Here is a 19,573-nt window from a genome sequence, read left to right on the forward strand (position 1 = left end):
CATCACTCTGGATACGTTCCCCCGGCTCTGAGCTGCAGAGAGTTGGAGAAGTGTACCCTGTAATGTCCCTCAGTACACACTTCCCTTCCCAAGGAACCACAGTTGCTTCACATAGTAAACAACTCTCCTCCTCCCCATCTTTCTCAAAGGCCTCTCTTTTTCTGCCATCATTTGTTCTATTAAGAGATACATAGAGATCACTTACTACCAGGCACCAGGTGCATATAAAAGCACAGAGCAGGACAGTGAAACCTCTACTTTCTTGGGGAGTCAAACTTCAGGGAAGTTTCTATGAGAAAGTGAGTCTGGGATCTGGAAAAGGAGGAGGAGCAAGACAAGAAGAAGAGATGCCAGAACATTCCAGGCAGTGCAAGTCACTAAAGACTCCGCAGTGGGCAGGAGCAGGGACCAGGGACAGGTAGTGATGTGGGTCAGAACGTGAGGGGACTGTCTGGTTAGGAGCACACATCAGTAACTGTGGTTGGCATTATTATTCCTCATGGAGGTTTTACCCCACCTAATATTTTTCCATGTCTCCCAGGAGGATGGGTGAAAAGGGCGAAAAATGTCCAGCTTTGGGAATCTCCATTGCCTTTATCTCACTGCTGGGCCGAAATCTAGTGGTGATGAAAGGAAAAGAAGTAGAAGTTCTTTTCAGCTGGACCTTTGAACTGCATTGTTCTGCTTTGGCTTTTCGCTTAAAAACACAGCTTCATCCAGGCTTGTGGACACCGTCTGCTTTACTAGCAGAACAGAACAGGGAATGCATTGTACTATAATGGCTAACACTTAGCACAGTGAGTGTCAAGCACTGTCCAAAGCGCTTTATATGTCGATTTATTTCATCTCTGTGGTGGGTCCTATTACTGTCCCCACTTTACAAAAGAGGAACCTGACGTAGAGAGTTGGGAAATGACTTGCCCAAAGCCATGCGGCTGCAAAGCAGCAAAACTCGGAAGTGAAGCCCTGCAGTTGGGCCTTGGGCCTCCCAGATGGCTCAGCTGTAAAGAATCCGCCTGCCAATGCAGGAGATGTGGGTTCGATCCCAGGGTCAGGAAGATCCCCCGGAGAAGGAAATGGCAATCCATTCCACTCCAGTTGAGACTTAACTGCTCAGCTCCACTGCTGAGGGTGTTTGTGGACTGACTCTAGGTGTGGAGTGACCCACCCCCTCTGTTCCTCTCCCCAGCCCAGCCCCAGAACCATGCCGAGAAACAGGAGGTCACATTCAATTTGGATCCTGTACCCGTGGCCCGCTGTGTCTCCGCGGGTGGCCGACCACCTGCCCGGGTCTCCTGGCTCTCACCCTTGGACGGAGAGGCCAAAGAGACCCAGGGGTCGGGGCCCCTGCCTGGCACGGTCACCGTCACTAGCCGCTACACCGTGACACCCTTGAGCGAAGCAGACGGGGTCAAGGTCATCTGCAAAGTGGAACATGAGAGCTTCCAGGAGCCCAAACTGCTGCCAGTGATTCTCTCTGTGCGCTGTGAGTACATCAGGCTGTGACCGCTCCCCCGCCCCAAAACACTGGCCCCTCTAGGGCACCGTCTACACGATCCCGGAGTGTGGTCCACACTGGCACTCTGGATCAAGTTCTGCACTGCCTTCCTGTCCACTGTCTACACTAGCTTCAGTAGGCTCTCAATTTATTGCTACAGTCAATGGTACATCAGAATGGGCTTGCAAGGGTCAGTTTTACACATTTCTTCCCAATTCCACGTCCATTAAGTGTTACTGGTAGCTTGAATCAACTGTGGGTAGTGTTTATACCAAGAGAATTGACAAACACCGCAAACTAGGGCTATCCCTTTTTTTTTTTTACCAGCTTACAGGTGCACCCAGCAATCTCTTCTGGCTTCCATGGACCCCAGTTGACACTGCTCCTTCACTGTCCTATCAACTACTCTGTCTACTCGGTCCAACCCAGTATTGTTTACGCACACACCCCCACCCCGCCCCGTTCATACTGTCTGAATTGGCTCCCTGGACACTGTCTATACTGACTCGCCTGGGGTCTCTACACCAACTTCTGCCCCGAATGTGAGCACACTGGCCCCTGTGGACCCTGTCGACGTACTGTGCTGCTGTCAATGTTGTTAGTGGCGATGGTGGTGGTGGTTTTGCGGGATCTTAGTTTCCTGACCGCGGACTGAACCCAGAGCCGTGGTGGTGAAAACACCAGGTCCTAACCACTGGACCCCTTCCCATATGTTCTGAGCTCGCTCTTCCCCAAACTGCCTACCCTGACACCCCCACCCCCATATTCCCCAGAGAGGCTCTCCCAGCACTCTCCCCACGGACTCTGCCAAATAGTTACCTTAGCAGCTTTTCCAACCGCATACCCCAACTCAGCATTTTCTATACTAGCTCCCCAGACAATGCCTTCAGTTAAACTAATTCCCTAATCTGTTCTGGGCATGTCAGAAATGACACACATTATCTCTAGTGGCTCGCTCGGGCGCTGCCTGCACTGAACAATAACTTCCTCAGAATGACCCTCAGGGACGTCCCTGGACGGTCTCTGAGCAGGCACTGTCCCTGGGTCCACCTCCTGCCAGCCCATCCTGTTTCTTTAGGATTCATATCTGTCTACTCACTTGTCACCCCTTCTGGGATTCCCCTGGTCACTGAGCCATTCCCCCCTATTTCCTGCAGACCCCCCCCAGGTCTCCATATCCGGCTATGATGACAACTGGTACATCGGCCGTAGTGAGGCCACCCTGAACTGTAACGTCCGCAGCAAACCAGAGCCCACGGGCTACGACTGGAGCACGTGAGTCCTGTTTGGAGCCAGACTCCTGGGTCTGAGGGAGGAGGGGCTGGGGTCTGGACTCCAGGGTCTGGGGGAGGAGGGGCTGGGGTTTGGACTCCAGGGTCTGGGGGAGGAGGGGCTGGGGGCCTGGACTCCTGGGTCTGAAGGAGGAGGGGCTGGGGGTCTGAACTCCAGGGTCTGAGGGAGGAGGGGCTGGGGGCCTGGAGCCCTGGGTCTGGGGGAGGAGGGGCTGGGGGCCTGGATCCTGGGGCTGGGGAAGAGGGGCTGGGGCCCTGGATCCTAGGGCTGGGGGAGGAGGGGCTGGGGGTGTGGAGCCCTGGGTCTGGGGGAGGAGGGGCTGGGGGCCTGGATCCTGAGTCTGAGGGAGGAGCGGCTGGGATCTGGACTCCAGGGTCTGGGGGAGGAGGGGCTGGGGGCCTGGAGCCCTGGGTCTGGGGGAGGAGGGGCTGGGGTCTGGACTCCAGGGTCTGGGGAAGAGAGGCTGGGGGTCTGGATCCTGGGTCTGGGGGAGGAGGGGCTGGGGGTCTGGATCCTGGGTCTGAGGGAGGAGGGGCTGGGGGAGGAGGACTCCTAGGTCTGAGGGAGGAAGGGCTGGGGGAGGAGGACTCCTGGGTCTGAGGGAGGAGGGGCTGGGGGCTGGATCCTGGGTCTGGGGAAGAGGGGCTGGGGGCCCAGACTCCTGTGTCATGAGAAAGGAACACCCGAGGCCTGAAAACGTAAGTCCCCCAGGAGGAGGGAGCTGGCAGTTTGGGGTGTCAAGGAGTAAGTTTCAAGTCTGTGGAGCTTGGCTCTTGAGGGTTGTGTCATCAGGGACCAGATTTGGGCCCCCCGTGGACCATGCTGCCCCTCTCACGTGACCCCCACACCCTCCAGGACTTCCGGTGTCTTCCCAGCCTCAGCAGTGGCCCAGGGCCCCAAGCTGATCGTCCACTCAGTGGACCGGCTGTTCAACACCACCTTCATCTGCACCGTCACCAATGCCGTGGGCACCGGCCAAGCCGAGCAGGTGGTCCTCGTTCGAGGTAAGCGGGTCTTGGGGGTGGTGTGATGACAGGGCCTGCTCCCCGAGTGTTCCTCCCGCTGGGCTCTGGGGCTGCGCTGCGGGGGCTGTGCCGCCGACCTGGGGTGGGCTGCACCCACCTCACCGATGTGGGGCGTGGCTTTTATCCCCCGCCCCAGGTGGAGTCTGGATTGGGGTGACTGGGTAGGTGCTGACAGAGGAGTTAGGAACTTGAGGCCTGAGAAGGATCCTAAGGAAGAGATCCAGGGCAACTGGCCCCGCCTCCAGCCACAGGAATCAGACAGCTCAGTCGTGGGAGGGCAGCTAGACGAGCACTCAGAGACAATAGACTTTTTACAGGGAACGCTGGCTGGTACCAGCCGGAAACCAGTTTGCGTGTGTGTTGGGATGTTTGTGTTCCTGGAGGTGGTATTTTGGGTTTGTTTTGTTTTTTGTTCTTTTGTTGGCCTGCCGCTCAGCTGACGGGATCTTAGTTCCCTGACCAGGGACCAAAACCAGGCCCACGGCAGTGAGAGCGTGGAGTGCCAACCAGTGGACCGCCAGGCAACTCCCTGGAGGTGGTATTTTGGAAACAGTGGCTGGTGTGTCTGGCAGTCAGAAGTGCTCTGAGTCTCCCTGATGGGACCCAAGATACACAGCCAGAGAGGGAAAAAGTGAAAGGAAACGAAGCCCAGGTGCGGGCTGATGGAAATGGGGTTGAAATCACAACTGTAGACTGTGATGCTTACAGGGAGCCAGAGGGCCTTGGTGTGCCCCCCCATCTCAGAAACACCACCAAAGACAAACTCAGAGTCACCCACGTAAAGACAGACACACACACACACTGGAGACAGGTGGAAGCAGGTCCCTTGCTGAGATGATCGTCACACACACACGCACACACACACACATCTAGAAAGACACCCACATGAAACCCCCCCCAAAAAAAGGAAAAATGAAAACAGATCCCTCTTGAGGAATTCCGACACTTGCCAGGGAGATGTGGTATAGCCACTCAGAAACACTGTCACAGACCACACACCCAGAGAGACCCTTGGCCTGCCCTCAGCACGTCTCACACGCTCAGGTCCACAAACACACACCTGGAAGGAGACAGCGCCACACAGACATGCTACAAGAACCTCCAGCAGCAAGGGCGCATGGGGAAACGTCATCACCCAGATGCTGAGAAGGAAACTCGGAGACGTTCTCAAGGGCACGCCCTCGGAAACCCCAGAAATGCCACTGTGGAGCTTCTCTTTCAACAAATCATCCTCTGACAAGTTGTTTGCTGAGGTTTTCTCTTGGCCAGCCATTCTCCTTGATGTTGGGAATACAGCGATGACCCAGTCAGAGTCCTGCCCTCCGAGGCACACCCAGAGGAGGGTCAGCTCCACCCACCCAGCAAGGTGCCCAACTGGAAATACACCCCCTGAACTGTACCCCAGATGCACACCCACCTGAGAAACCGGTCTCTCCACCCACACTGGGCCCGTGGGGGTGGAGCCTGCAGAACCCAGACAGGATCACACTGAAGGGCCATGGGAGAAACACACAGCCACGAAAGCATGGACGCCGCCCCCGAAACAGCCAGAAACCCCAGGAATGTCCGCCGCTGGCAACCCCCAAGGCGAACACACCACCATCAGAGTTCAGCCCTGGACAGGCAGCATTCACCCAGTGAAACACACGTATCCGGGTGGGATGGGGTGCACACAGAATCACACACCCGTGGAAAGGCCCCCTGCCCCCGCAAAGGTAACCGCAGACCCATAGGCAGTCAAAAGCATCCTAGCAAAGTCACACACCTACAGATGGACACCAACAGATGGGGGGTACTCTCAGCACTCTAGAAATTCAGTCAGAGGTAGTGATGTGTCAACAGATGGCCCTGCCTGGAGAGGAGATTCACTCACAGCTCTTGGCAAAGTCACCGCAGAGGGTCTCAGAGACGGCTCGTGTTCCTCACGTGCACACAGACCCGCACAGGCTGTCACACTCAGTTTGGGGCTCACGCCAGAGAAAACATAAATACACAGGCCATGCCACAGGCTAGACGTTGCTTCAGAAACTTCTGACCCTAAGACAGGAACATGCTCAGCCGGCACCTCCAAAATACTACCTTCAGTAACGCGGACACACGTCCCGACACGCGTAAAAACTGGCCTCCAGACTTCACTGTTGAACAGTCTTTTCCGCCTTCACCCAGGGTGCAGGTGTAGAAATATATCCCCACCAGAAGTTTCACAGGGTATTATTGGCCCTTCACACTTGAGGTGGACTTTTTCTCTTCTGTTTTACTCTTGTTTGTGCTGATTTGACAGCCCGCTAGGTCATGACCCCCACACCACCCCAACTCCAGTTTTGAAAACATCTAGAAACTGTGGCCTGGGTTCCAGCCCCTCCAATGTCCAGAGACATGGGGAGGGGAGGGTCAGGTGTGAGCAGGTCCTTCCCTGGTCTCTCCCAGTCAGGCTCTGCATGCCAGGGTGGGGGAAAGCAGGTATGTGATAAGATGCTGGTTGCATCTGTGGACCCCAGACGCCCCCTCCCTCATCCTCACTCCTCCCAGATTAGTGCTCCCCTACTTCCTTCTCTACCCACCCCCACCCTCCCCCAGACCCGTCCCCTCCCACCAGCTCAGCCTCTGCAGGGAGAAGAAACCCCCGGGACTGCGGGCTTAAGGGGCACCATTTTCCACCCTGGGAATGCTGGGGGTGCTCAGTCTCCTCAGTTCCCTTCTCTCAAGTGCTCAGAGCTTTGGGATCAAACAGCCTCAGGCTCAAACCCATCTCTGCTTCTTTCTGGCTGGATCAGCCACAAGATTCTGTGACCCTGACCTCAGAGTTTCTGAGAGGGAGTGGCAAATTCAGATGCCTACAGGGTCCTGGCGAGTGACAGGGTGGCCAGGTGTGGAACTCTGTTCCCGGAGTCCGCAGCCTCACTCAGCCACAGCCCATCACCAGGTGGAGGAGACGAGGGTGTGATGATGCCAGGTCTGATTTTTTTTTTTTTCTGCCGTAAAAGAAATCTGGAATTTTCAGTGAGATGACCTAGTCCTTTAAATGTTGGGTAGCGAGCTGTTGTTTCCTGTATGCACGTGTGTATGTGTGTGTTGGTTTTTTCTTTTGTCACCGCGTGGTTCGGCAGGTGGGTTCTAAGTTCCCCGACCAGAGATTGAACGTATGCCTCCTACAGTAGGGCTTCCCAGGTGGCTCAGTGGTAAAGAATCCGCCTCCCAATGCAGGAGACGCAGGAGACTCGTCTACCCCTGAGTCAGGAAGATTCCCTGGAGGAGGAAATGGCAGCCCACTCCAGTATTCTTCCCCAGAGAATCCCATGGACAGAGGAGCCTGGCAGGCTGCAGTCCATGGGGTCGCAGAGTCCAAAATATGGCTGAGTGACTGAGCAATCCCTCTGCAGTGGAAGCACGGAGTCTTAACCATTAAACGGCCAGGGAATCCCTAGCAATTTTCATTTTGGTTTTGTGTTTGTTATTTCAGGAGTCTTTTCTTTTTTTTCTATGTTGTTAGCAAAGCACTAGGCAGGTGTAAGGAAATCCATCTGGGGGAGGGCACCCACTGGCGCGGAGGGTGAGCGGGGCTCTCCCTCCTCTCCCCGCCTCCCCGTCCTCTGTCCCGCGTGGCGCCACCTCCCCAGTTCCCTGCCCTGCCCTGCTGTGTCCTGTCCCCCCAGCCCCCACCTCCAGATGTCTCCTCTTGACCTCGTGTCTCCCTCTCTCTCTCTCACCCCTCTTCTCTCTCCTCAGACACCCCCCGGGCCTCGCCTCAAGGCGCAGGCCCAGTGGTGTGGGGGGCTGTGGGGGGGACACTGCTGGTGCTGCTGCTTCTGGCTGGGGGGTCCTTGGCCTTCATCCTGCTGAGGGTGAGGAGAAGGAAGAGCCCCGGAGGAGGAGGAGACGGCGGCACAGGAGGGTCCTACGACCCGAAAACTCAGGTGTTTGGGAATGGGGGTCCCGTCTTCTGGACGCCCGCGGACCCTGGCCCCCTGAGGCCACAGGGCAAGGACGAGGAGGACGAGGAGGACGAGGAGGAGAAGGCAGAGAAAGGCCTCATGTTGCCGCCGCCCCCGGCGCTGGAGGACGACTTGGAGTCCCAGCTGGATGGCTCCCTCATCTCCCGGCGGGCGATTTACGTGTGACCCCCCCACCCCCCACCAGCCCACCCAGGCAGACAGACAGACAGACTGAGACAGACACAGCACTGCGCACACCGGCCAGCCAAGGGCCCCAGGCTGGTTGAACTCATTTGTCCGAAACACACTGGAGTTCAAAGCTACCTCCCGCTTCCTTCCCTGGGATGTAGAGGGCGCTGGAATATCACACACTGGACTTCTGCGTCCTGGGCCACAAGGAGCAGGGGACGGCCCCCCGGGGGGAGGGGGGCGCTGGGGAATGGGGACCCACAGAGCACCACCCCCCACAGAGACTCTTGGTTCGGGCTCCAGCCTGCCGTGGCCCCATGACACTCAGGAGTTAATAAACGCCTTGGAGGAAAATATCCCGGGGTGTCTTGTAATACATCAGACCCCCTCTTTGGGGGGTGGGACAGGGACTGTTAGGTCCCAGCGGGTGGGCACTGGAGAGGGGGAGCGTGGTGGGGGCTAGACTTGGGGAGGCTGGTGGAAGGGAGGACTCTGATCACTTGGGTCCTCGAAGGACACATTGGATGTCCGAGCCGTCTGAGGCCCAGGGAACTGGGCTCTGGGGCTGGCGCTTGGATGTGGGGCTTCCAGGACACCCTTCCCAGGCCGAGTGGCCAGACTGGCAGGAGAACTGAGTTCCTGGGCCCAGCGGGGCTGAGATCCTGGACTCCTGGGCCCTCAGGGGTGGCGAGGGCCTGGGATCTGATCCTCTGGGGGCATCTCAGACCCGACCTCCCCGAGTCTGCTGAGGACATTGGAAGGGAGGACTTTCCACCTGCATTTTCGGGGTGCTAAGAAACCAGGGGAGCCCCACCTAGGGAGGACATCACGTCAGCCTTTCCTACCTTCCTCCTAGTCCCATATCCCCAGGCTGGGCCCAAGGAGGGGCTCTGTATCCTTCTCACTGCCCCCTCTCCCCATTAGAAAATCTTACAAACTCAGGCTGGGGACTGTGGTGGTGGGGGCGAGGAGGGAGGCAAGGTTAAATCCAGTCACCTCCACTCTCCCGAGCCCCACAACCACCCCAGGTGGCCTTCATCTCTGCTCCCGAGGCTGTCCTGGGACTCAGTTAAGGCTGCACCCAAACACCAGCGTGGGGTGAAGCACCCGGGAGAGGCTGGGCGAGTCTGCTTCTGCCACCAGCATAGCCTTCCACTCGCTCTGCGGGGGACACAGCGGTGGCGTGCAGTCAGAAGAGCAACCTTAGGATGAGCAAGTGTGTGGACTGAGCGCAATTACTCTGATATTTCCCCGACGCTCTGAGAAGCCCTCCAGAGGATGCCAGGCTGTGTAACAGGAAGCTGTGGAAATGGGATGGTCCAGGGATCCAGACAGCATTCCCTCGGGCAGCTTTCTCTCCTCCTCTCTGCAGTGGGGTTGATGGAAGGGGGAGGCCTGTGGGCGGGGCCTCGGCACACATGTTATTTCCTCTGGTTGTTTACTGTCTGTACCACCCTGTCCTGTCCTGCCCACCTCCCACCCCAGCTGCCGCCTCCTCCCCCAACGGGAGGGTAGTGCCAGGAGTGAAGGGGCGGGAATGTGGTCGATCTGGCAGACAGTGGGTCCCCAAGTATCCCTGTTGGGCCCCTCCTTATGCATCTAGAAAAACACCAGCTGTGTGCCAGACCCCGTCCCTTGGACGTCACAGTGTGGAAATTGGCAAGTAAACAGGTAATGGCTCCAATAACTATTCAGGAAGTGGGAAGTGTTACAAAGGAGAGGTCTGGGGTTGTGTAAGGGGGAGTCACACTTCTCTCCACCCCTTTTCCTGTGAGCTTGGAGGCCCTCTGATGCTCTGCCCAGGATAACTTCATTCTGTATAATGCATGAGGGATTCTGATCCCAAGCCCAGAATCACGCATGCCCCCGATTTTCTGCCTTTTCATTCCATTCCTTGTCACCTCTCTTCCCTTAGCACCACACTCTCCCATCAGCTCTCTGCTTTCTGCTCTGCTCCCTCCTGTCCCTAAAAACAACCCTAGGCTTCCTCCAGAGGACCTCGGCTCTGGCTGGCTGTTCGCTCTTCCTGGAATGCTCTCATATCCTCATGGCTCGCCCCCTACAGCTACTTCAGGCCTTTGTTCAAATATCTCCCAGTAAGGCTCTCTCTGACTTTTGACTACCTTGCTCTGTCACGTAGCACTTCCCTACTATAAGTAAGGTGAATGACATTGGCATTATGTGGCATTGCCTTTGTATATGAAAGTGAAAGTGAAGTCTCTCCGTCGTGTCCGACTCTTTGTGACCCCATGGACTGTAGCCTACCAGGCTCCTCTGTCCGTGGGATTTTCCAGGCAAGAATACTGGAGTGGGCTGCCATTTCCTTCTCCAGGGGATCTTCCCTACCCAGGGATCGAACCCGGGTCTCCCGCATTGCAGACAGGCACTTTACCATCTGAGCCGCCAGGGCAGTATATATATACTGCTGCTGCTGCTAAGTCGCTTCAGTCGTGTCCAACTCTGTGTGACCCCATAGATGGCAGCCCACCAGGCTCCCCCATCCCTGGGATTCTCCAGGCAAGAACACTGGAGTGGGTTGCCATTTCCTTCTCCAATGCATGAAAGTGAAAAGTGAAAGTGAAGCCGCTCAGTCGTATCCAACTCGTAGCGACCCCAGGGACTGCAGCCTACCAGGCTCCTCCATCCATGGGATTTTCCAGGCAAGAATACTGGAGTGGGCTGCCATTTCCTTCTCCAGGGGATCTTCCCTACCCAGGGATCGAACCCAGGTCTCCTGCATTGCAGACAGGCACTTTACCATCTGAGCCACCAGGGAAGTGTATATATATATATATAAATAATTGGTTTTGGGGGCTGTCCTGGGTCTTCATTGCAGTGCGTGGACTTCTCACTGTGGTGGCTTCTCGTTGCAGAGCACGGGGCTCTAGGCATGCAGGCTTCAGTAGTTGCTGCTTGGTGGCTCTAGAGCGTGGGCTCAGTAGTTGTGACGCACAGGCTTAGTTGCCCCGCAGGATGTGGAACCTTCCCGGACCAGGGATGGAACCCGTGTCCCTGCCATGGGCAGGTGGATTCTTATCCACTTTGAACGAGGGAAGTCCCCTACGATTACCCTCTATCGTTTGCTGTCACCTGGCACATTAGCTATTATGTCTATTTCTCTACTTGTGGCTTCCCTGCCCGACAAAACATTCGTCCCATGGGACTGGCGCTTTTGCATGTTTTATTCACCATTCTATCACACAACAAATGCTCAATGAGGATTAAGTGAATAAAAAGAATGTCATCTGCCCTTGGGAGAGGTGGTAGGCAGGCAGGTAGTGACTGGAGGGTGGGGTGGGACGGGGAATAAGGCCTTGTGTGGCTTCCTCCTGGAGACTCCCTCACGCTGTCCTCCTCCTTGCAGAGACACCCAACACAGCCGGAGCAGGGGCCACAGGGGGCATCATTGGGGGCATCATTGCCGCCATCATCGCTACTGCTGTGGCCGCCACGGGCATCCTGATCTGCAGGCAGCAGCGGAAGGAGCAGAGGCTGCAGGGGGCAGAGGAGGAGGAGGAGTGAGTGAAGGGTCCTAAGAAGTGGATGGGGAGGGGTCCCAGGACCGGGGTGCACAGGCTGGGGGAGGAGGCTGGGAGAAAGTCGTTGGCAATGGTTGTGACGCTGAAATGGCTCAGCTTCTCTGCACACCAGTGCCGAATCAAATCTCCAAGACAGAATTTGGGATGACTGGCAGGCTACTGTCCAGAGGGTCGCAAAGAATCATACACCACTGAATCGACTTAGCACGCACCCAGAAAAGAGTAGGTTTATTGCTTTGCCAGGCAAAGGGGGACACAGTGGGCTACTGCCCTCAGAACCCAAGTGTCCTAACTTGGGGAAGATATTGAGAAGTTTTAATAGTAATTATTCAAAGAGGGTGCGATCATCCCATGGACATTCTTCTGATGGGTTGGTGGTGAGGTAAGTAGGAGTCAGCAGCATCAAGCTTCAGGTCCAATTGGTCTGGGGTCTACATGCCTGTGGGCCACTTATCATCATTAATCAGTTGCTTCTCCCACCTGGAGGGGATTTCTTTATCTGCAGAGTAGTTCAAAGATATTGTTGTGTGTGTATCCATTAATAGGGAAACAGGACCTTGGCCCAAGGCTGCTCTTAACTGTTTCTCCCTGGTCTTGTATCTCCTGCCTTCCCTAAGTAACAACTGCTTAAATCTCCCCACTGGCACTCAGGGAAGGTCATGGAGGCTGAATGAAGGGTGTTTCCTATAAACAAAGAAATGGGGGACACAGAAAGGCCTTGTGCCCCAGGACCCCCACAGGACCCTGCACGGTATCAACTCTGTGAAACAGAGTGGTCCAAAATGACCAGGACTTAAATGGGGTGGAGAGGAGGGTTTATTTCCTAGAAATCATGGCCATGAAAACTCTGCTCTGTGATGTCATCAGAGTCCAGGTTCCTGCTATCTTGTTCTGCCTTCCCTTCATTCACATTCCAAGATGGCTCCCTTCTCTCTTATCATTGTCTACGTACAGGACAACCAGACATGGCCATCCTGGCCTCAAGGACCACCCTGCCTGCCAGTGGGAAGGGGAAATGGAAATAGAGGGCAGTCTTGTAAGGGAACCATCACATTCTCTCATTTCCCATTGGCCAGGGTCTAGTCACACGGCTGCCCTAGCTGCAGAGGAAGCTGGGAAATGTAGTCTTTATTCTGGGTGGCCACATGCCCAGTCAAAATCCGTATTACTGTGAAAAAAGAGGAATATTGGGGATATGAGGGGAAACTAGCTCCACTTCTCTCTGTAGAACACTTGTTATGAGAGGCATCCTGACATCTCTACAGCATCTTGTGGAGACTTGATAAGAGGCATCGTACTTGTGATCTCAATGAAGCCTCATATCCATTCATCCATTTGTTCATTCAGTAGGTAATTCAGAAAGTATCCCCGTGGGGCAAGGCCCTTAAATTTAGGGACACAATGATGAGACAGAACACTTAAAAGGTGTCCAAAAAAGGGCTTCTCTGGTGGTCCAGTAGTTAAGAATCCGCCCGCCCATGCAGGGGACATGGATTTGATCCCTTGTCCCACAGGACCCCACATGCTACAGAGTAACCAGTCCTTTGCATCACACATACTGAGCCCGTGCGCCTAGAGCCTGTGCTCTGCAACAAGAGAGGCCCATACACCTTAGGGGAGACTCAGCACAGCCAAATAAACAAATAAGCCTTTTAAAAAAAGTCCAAAAAATAATAAATTTCAAATGTAAATAAAAGATATCCACACACATCAACATATCGTATCAAGGAAACCTAGATTATCAGACAGAGCTAAGGATACACATCTTCTCAAAGAGGAAGGTTTTCAGGTTCAGAGAGCTGAAATCACTTGCTGAAATTTGTTCAGCAAGAAAGTTCTGGGGGCAAAATGCTTCTGATATAATGTGACCCAGTGTGTGTGAGGGGAGCACTTGTTAAAAATGCACCTTCCTGGGCTCACCCCAAACCTACTAAATCAGCACTTTCACAAGAAGGGCTTGGAGTCTATAGTATAACAAGCTCCCTAAGATGCACATGGAAGTTTGTGAACCAGTCTGAATCATCTAGTCAATGCAAACCAACAACCTGCTGATGTTCTCATCTTCTAAGCCTGTGAGACCCAGTGGTGTCTGAGATGGTGCTGGCCTTGAGCTCCTGGGGTTCACAGTCTGGAGAAGACAGATCCATCCCCAGACAACGACAGTCCAGGATGGCTAGGAATGGGCCAGGGAAGCTGAAGGAGCTGAGCGCGGCTACAGAGAGCACCTGACTCAGCCTAAAAGATCAGGGAGGGCTTCCTGGAGGCAGGGACATCTGAGCTGGGGATTGAAGGTGTAGTGAGCACCTGCCATTATTATATATACAGGATACTCTGGTCTGTGGGTGTGCAGAATGAGGGAATTTAATATAGTTTGGGCGACAGGAAAGCATTTCACTCATTCTTTTCATTCTCTTTTTAAAATTATTTCTTTGGCTGTGCTGGGTCTTCACTGCTGTGCCCCGGCTTTCTGCAGTCACAGTGAGCAGAGGCTACTCTTAGCTATGGTGCACAGGCTCCTCACTGTGGTGCCTTCTATTGCTGCAGAGCACAGGCTCTAGGTGCGCTGGCTTCAGCAGTTGTGGCCCATGGGTTTATTTGGCTCACGGCGCATAGGGTCTTAGTTCCCCGACCAGGGATCGAACCCGTGTCCCCGCAGTAGCAGGCAAATTCTTAATCACTGGACCACCGTGGAAGTTCTCATTCTGTCTTTCTCCAAATACGTCCTGATACTCCTCATCATGGGTTCTGGGAACACAGCACAAATCTCATTTTTCTCCCCTCACACTGTTCGCCGCGGGATACAATTGTTGAATGAGATCAGAAGTGATATTTCAAATACAAACTCAGTACGTGCCCCATTAGAGACGCATAGCTAGCTATGATCCTATAACAGGAACTCTGGCTCCTCCTGGAGAGTCAGGAGAACTTCCTGGAAGAAGAGAAATTCATGGAATGAGTAGGAGACAGCAGGGGAAGGGGAGGTGGGTGGTGGAAAAGGGAGATCAGGTAGAGGAAAGAGATGTGCAGTGGCTCTGGAATAGAGGGCTTCTCAGGGCTTAGCCTCCACCTGACTTACCTCCTACCCCACAGACTGGAGGGACCTCCCTCATACAAGCCACCGACCCCAAAGGCAAAGCTGGAGGAACCAGAGATGGTAAGCACTTTCCCTGGAGCCCAGGCTGCCCCCACCTCCCCACCCACCTTCCCCCACTGAGGCCAGGGCTGGAATTGGGAACTTGGGGGAAGAGGCTGTCAGGGTAGGGGGGTGGTCCTGACTTGTCCCTCTCTCTCCCATCGAAGCCCTCCCAGCTCTTCACCCTGGGGGCCTCGGAGCACAGCCCACTCAAGACCCCCTACTTTGATGCTGGTGTCTCATGTGCCGAGCAGGTAGGAACTCAGGAAAGGTCAAGGGTGGACTTGGGATCTGAGTTTAAGGGCCTCCTTACATAAGAGGAGGCTTCCCAGGTGGTGCTAGTGGTAAAGAATCTGCCTGCCAATGCACGAGATGCAGGACACTGGGTGGGTAAGACCCCTAGAGTAGGAAATGGCAACTCACTCCGGTATTCTTGCCTGGAGAATCCCATAGACAGAGAAAGCTGGCAGACCACAGCCCACGGAGTCCCACAGAGTTAGACATGACTGAGCACTCATACAGAATCTTACATAACAGAGCAAGGATTTAAAGGTTACAACTCAAGTTCAGGGCTGTATCTCTGGTCAGAGCTTAGAGGATTGAGATGTATTTAGGATTCAGTGAGGATGGTCATGGTTTTGAAAGTCCAAGGACAAGGGATGAGAGTTAAAATCACTCTATCAAAGAGGACCAGTTGAGTATCTCCATTTGCTGGATACTGTGCCTGGAGCTGGGACAAGTCACTCCCCTCAGTGGCCTCCTAGAGATCAGAGGTTGGATGTTGAGTTTGAAAACAAGTCGAGTTTCAGGGGTAGAGCTTAAGTTTAGGTCAAGATTGAATTCAAAGGCTCATGGGGAAAGACCAGGGTTTCAACGATCAAAAGAAAAGGAAAAGCTTAGGATCAACGGGGTAGGGTCCATGCCCTGGGCTTTGAGTTAAGAACCACCTACATGATTATCCCAATATCAACCCAGGGAACAGGGGGTGACATAGGGTGAGGTCTGGTCTGGTTGGCATGGGGAGACAGTGGTCAGGAGTTGAGGGTCATGGAGCAAACTGGGATTCTGTGTCATGCTCAAGAGGTAACCTTGGGCTCATTCCCTCCCCATTCCCAGGAAATGCCTCGATACCATGAGCTTCCCACCTTGGAAGAGCGGTCAGGGCCCCTGATCCTTGGGGCCACAAGCCTGGGGTCCCCCATCCTGGTGCCCCCAGGGCCACCTGCTGTGGAGAGGGTCTCCCTGGATCTAGAGGACGAGGAGGAGGAGGAAGACTATATGGACAAGATCAACCCCATCTACGATGCCCTGTCCTACTCCGGCCCCCCTGAGTCCTACCAGGGCAAAGGCTTTGTCATGTCCCGGGCCATGTATGTGTGAGCCACCGTGGCCTTGCCCTTTCACCTCTCATTTTTTTATATCTTAACTTTCGTCAGGGACCTAGGGTCCCTGACCTCGGGCCCAGCCACTGTCAGTCAGCACACATGCATCTCATCTTTGACTTCTATCTTGGTGGCTCCACTGTGACCTCTAATCAATGATCTCTGATTCAGAGAAATTGGCCATGACAATGGAAACCTGATAACCTTAGGAGGGGCTAGAGAAGGTAGGTTTCTGCACAAACTCTTACCCAAGGATTCACCAGACATAGATTATACCTCTCACAAAAAAAAAAAAAAAAAAAGATTATACCTCTCACGACCCACGATCTCCAGACTCCTCCCAAATCCCAAAGAAGACCCCAGACCTGATTTTTCCTCAGGCAGTAACTCCTACTAGATATGCTGGGGTGGGTGTTGGGGACATCCTGCTGCTCAGACCTGAGCCCTCCAGGCAGCAGAGCCTCTGTCACCCATTCCCCACCCTGTCCCCTAAAGGTGGAGGGAGGGGATTCCCCAGCCCAAAGAGGAACTTCCCCATCTCCTCCCTCCTGCAGGCAGGAGTCTCAGGGTACTGACCCTTCTTCCCTGTGCCCCCAGTACCCCAATTCCTGTCTCCAGAGAATTAAGACCCAGCTCAGGGCTACATGGGGTGAGCCTCATGCAGAGTGTGCCTTGCTGATGCCAACCTTGGAAGAAGAATTTGCTGTTACTTTGAAGACTACTGAGTCCTTTTACTCCTGCCCAGTGGGATTGGACCCAAACATCTCCCTGGGGGTTGGGGGGAGAGTGGATCACCTGGGTTAGGGATAGGGGATGTGGCTGTTAATATAGCATTTCCTACAAAATATGAGTTTGTACTTACCAGATCTCAACTGGTGTTTTCTGTGCGCTGTTTAGGGGATAGGGGTGGAACATAATGGGTAATGAATGGGCGGCAGGGCAGGGTCCAGGGCTTGAGGGAATCAGTAGACTAGAAGTTAAGATAGGTTACAAACAAAAAGAAAAGGACCAAAGATATGAAAAAGATAAGTGAGGGGATAATGAGCAAAAATGCATAAGCCATGGTTAATGGAAGGAGCGGGAGGAGTCCAGGGCATAAGGAAAAATAATCTACAACAGCAGTATAATGGGTAATGGGCAGAAATAAACAGAACAAAGTAGAAATAGCAGTAACTAAGTACAAGGGGCAGGGGTATAATGATTAAGAGTACGCCAAAGGCAAAATTATGAATAATGTTTTGATAGGAGCTCAGGGCATGATGGGCAATAGATCTCAATGAATGAGCCAGGGGTCGGTCAGTTCAGTTCAGTTGCTCAGTCGTGTCCGACTCTTTGCGACCCCATGAATCGCAGCACACCAGGCCTCCCTGTCCATCACCAACTCCCAGAGTTTACCCAAATTCATGTCCATCAAGTCAGTGGTGCCATCCAGCCATCTCATCCTCTGCCATCCCCTTCTCCTCCTGCCCCCAATCCCTCCCAGCATCAGTCTTTTTCAATGAGTCAACTCTTCGCATGAGGTGGCCAAAGTATTGGAGTTTCAGCTTTAGCATCAGTCCTTCCAATGAACACCCAGGACTGATCTCCTTTAGAATGGACTGGTTGGACCTCCTCGAAGACCAAGGGACTCTCAAGAGTCTTCTCCAACACCACAGTTCAAAAGCATCAATTCTTTGGTGCTCAGCTTTCTTCACAGTCCAACTCTCACATCCATACATGACCACTGGAAAAACCATAGCCTTGACTAGATGGACCTTTGTTGGCAAAGTAATGTCTCTGCTTTTGAATATACTATCTAGGTTGGTCATAACTCCTTCCAAGGAGTAAGCGTCTTTTAATTTCATGGCTGCAATCACCATCTGCAATGATTTGGGAGCCCAGAAAAATAAAGTCTGACACTGCTTCCACTGTTTCCCCATCTACTTCCCATGAAGTGATGGGACCAGATGCCATGATCTTAGTTTTCTGAATGTTGAGCTTTAAGGCAACCTTTTCACTCTCCTCTTTCACTTTCATCAAGAGGCTCTTTAGCTCCTCTTCACTTTCTGCCATAAGAGTGGTGTCATCTGCATATCTGAGGTTATTGATATTTCTCCCGGCAATCCTGATTCCAGCTTGTGCCTCTTCCAGCCCAGCGTTTCTCATGATGTACTCTGCATATAAGTTAAATAAGCAGGGTGACAATATACAGCCTTGATGTACTCCTTTTCCTACTGGAAAAGACATGGAACTAGTTTGTTGTTCCATGTCCAGTTCTAACTGTTGCTTCCTGACCTGCATATAGGTTTCTCAAGAGGTAGGTCAGGTGGTCTGGTATTCCCATCTCTTTCAGAATTTTCCACAGTTTATTGTGATTCACATAGTCAACACTGAAATCAGATTGATTATATTCTTTGCAGCCAAAGATGGAGAAGCTCTATACAGTCAGCGAAAACAAGACTGGGAGCTGACTGTGGCTCAGGTCATGAACTCCTTATTGCCAAATTCAGTCTTAAATTGAAGAAAGTAGGGAAAACCACTAGACCATTCAGGTATGACCTAAATCAAATCCCTTACTATTATAGAGTGGAAGTGAGAAATAGATTTAAGGGACTAGATCTGATAGATAGAGTGCCTGATGAACTATGGATGGAGGTTCATGACATTGTACAAGAGACAGGGATCAAGACAATCCCCATGGAAAAGAAATGCAAAAAAGCAAAATGACTGTCTGCGGAGGCCTTACAAATAGCTGTGAAAAGAAGAGAAGCGAAAAGCAAAGGAGAAAAGGAAAGATATAAGCATCTGAATGCAGAGTTCCAAAGAATAGCAAGGAGAGATAAGAAAGCTTTCCTCAGCAATCAATGCAAAGAAATAGAGGAAAACAACAGAACGGGAAAGACTAGAGATCTCTTCAAGAGAATTAGAGATACCAAGGGAACATTTCATGCAAAGATGGACTCAATAAAGGACAGAAATGGTATGGACCTAACAGAAGCAGAAGATATTAAGAAGAGGTGGCAAGAATACACAGAAGAACTGTACAAAAAAGATCTTCACGACCCAGATAATCAAGATGGTGTGATCACTCACCTAGAGCCAGACATCCTGGAGTGCAAAATCAAGTGGGCCTTAGGAAGCATGACTATGAACAAAGCTAGTGGAGGTGATGGAATTCCAGTTGAGCTATTTCAAATCCTAAAAGATGATGCTGTGAAAGTGCTGCACTCAATATGCCAGCAAATTTGGAAAACTCAGCTGTGGCCACAGGACTGGAAAAGGTCAGTTTTCATTCCAATCCCAAAGAAAAGCGATGCCAAAGAATGTTCAAACTACCACACAATTGCACTCATCTCACACGCTAGTAAAGTAATGCTCAAAATTCTCCAAGCCAGGCTTCAGCAATATGTGAACCGTGAACTTCCAGATGTTCAAGCTGGTTTTAGAAAAGGCAGAGGAACCAGAGATCAAATTGCCAACATCCTCTGGATCATTGAAAAGGCAAGAGAGTTCCAGAAAAACATCTATTTCTGCTTTACTGACTATGCCAAAGCCTTTGACTGTGTGGATCACAATAAACTGGAAAATTCTGAAAGAGCCAGG

At 52.9% G+C, this 19,573-nt stretch overlaps 1 protein-coding gene across 6 annotated transcripts in view; it reads left to right on the forward strand.

Annotated features, from left to right (window-relative positions):
- Positions 1 to 16,857, forward strand: part of NECTIN2 (nectin cell adhesion molecule 2) — a 33,047-nt gene extending 16,190 nt beyond the window's left edge. The window contains exons 3-9 of one of the 6 annotated variants that reach the window (XM_086353062.1): positions 1,190 to 1,486; positions 2,656 to 2,773; positions 3,647 to 3,795; positions 11,302 to 11,455; positions 14,567 to 14,630; positions 14,777 to 14,863; positions 15,726 to 16,857. In XM_086353062.1, the coding sequence (XP_086209188.1) occupies positions 1,190 to 1,486; positions 2,656 to 2,773; positions 3,647 to 3,795; positions 11,302 to 11,455; positions 14,567 to 14,630; positions 14,777 to 14,863; positions 15,726 to 15,989 (1,133 nt within the window). In that variant the 3' untranslated portion in view covers positions 15,990 to 16,857. Of the gene's footprint in view, positions 1 to 1,189; positions 1,487 to 2,655; positions 2,774 to 3,646; positions 3,796 to 6,971; positions 8,294 to 11,301; positions 11,456 to 14,566; positions 14,631 to 14,776; positions 14,864 to 15,725 lie in introns of those variants that run through there. The other 5 variants (XM_086353063.1, XM_086353065.1, XM_086353064.1 and 2 more) reach the window with 5 other exon arrangements.
- Positions 16,858 to 19,573: the final 2,716 nt, after the last annotated feature.

The sequence above is a fragment of the Bos grunniens genome, chromosome 18, assembly GCF_055505025.1.
Source record: "Bos grunniens cultivar Pamir isolate PY7600 chromosome 18, Bosgru_T2T1.0, whole genome shotgun sequence".
Taxonomy (NCBI): domain Eukaryota; kingdom Metazoa; phylum Chordata; class Mammalia; order Artiodactyla; family Bovidae; genus Bos; species Bos grunniens.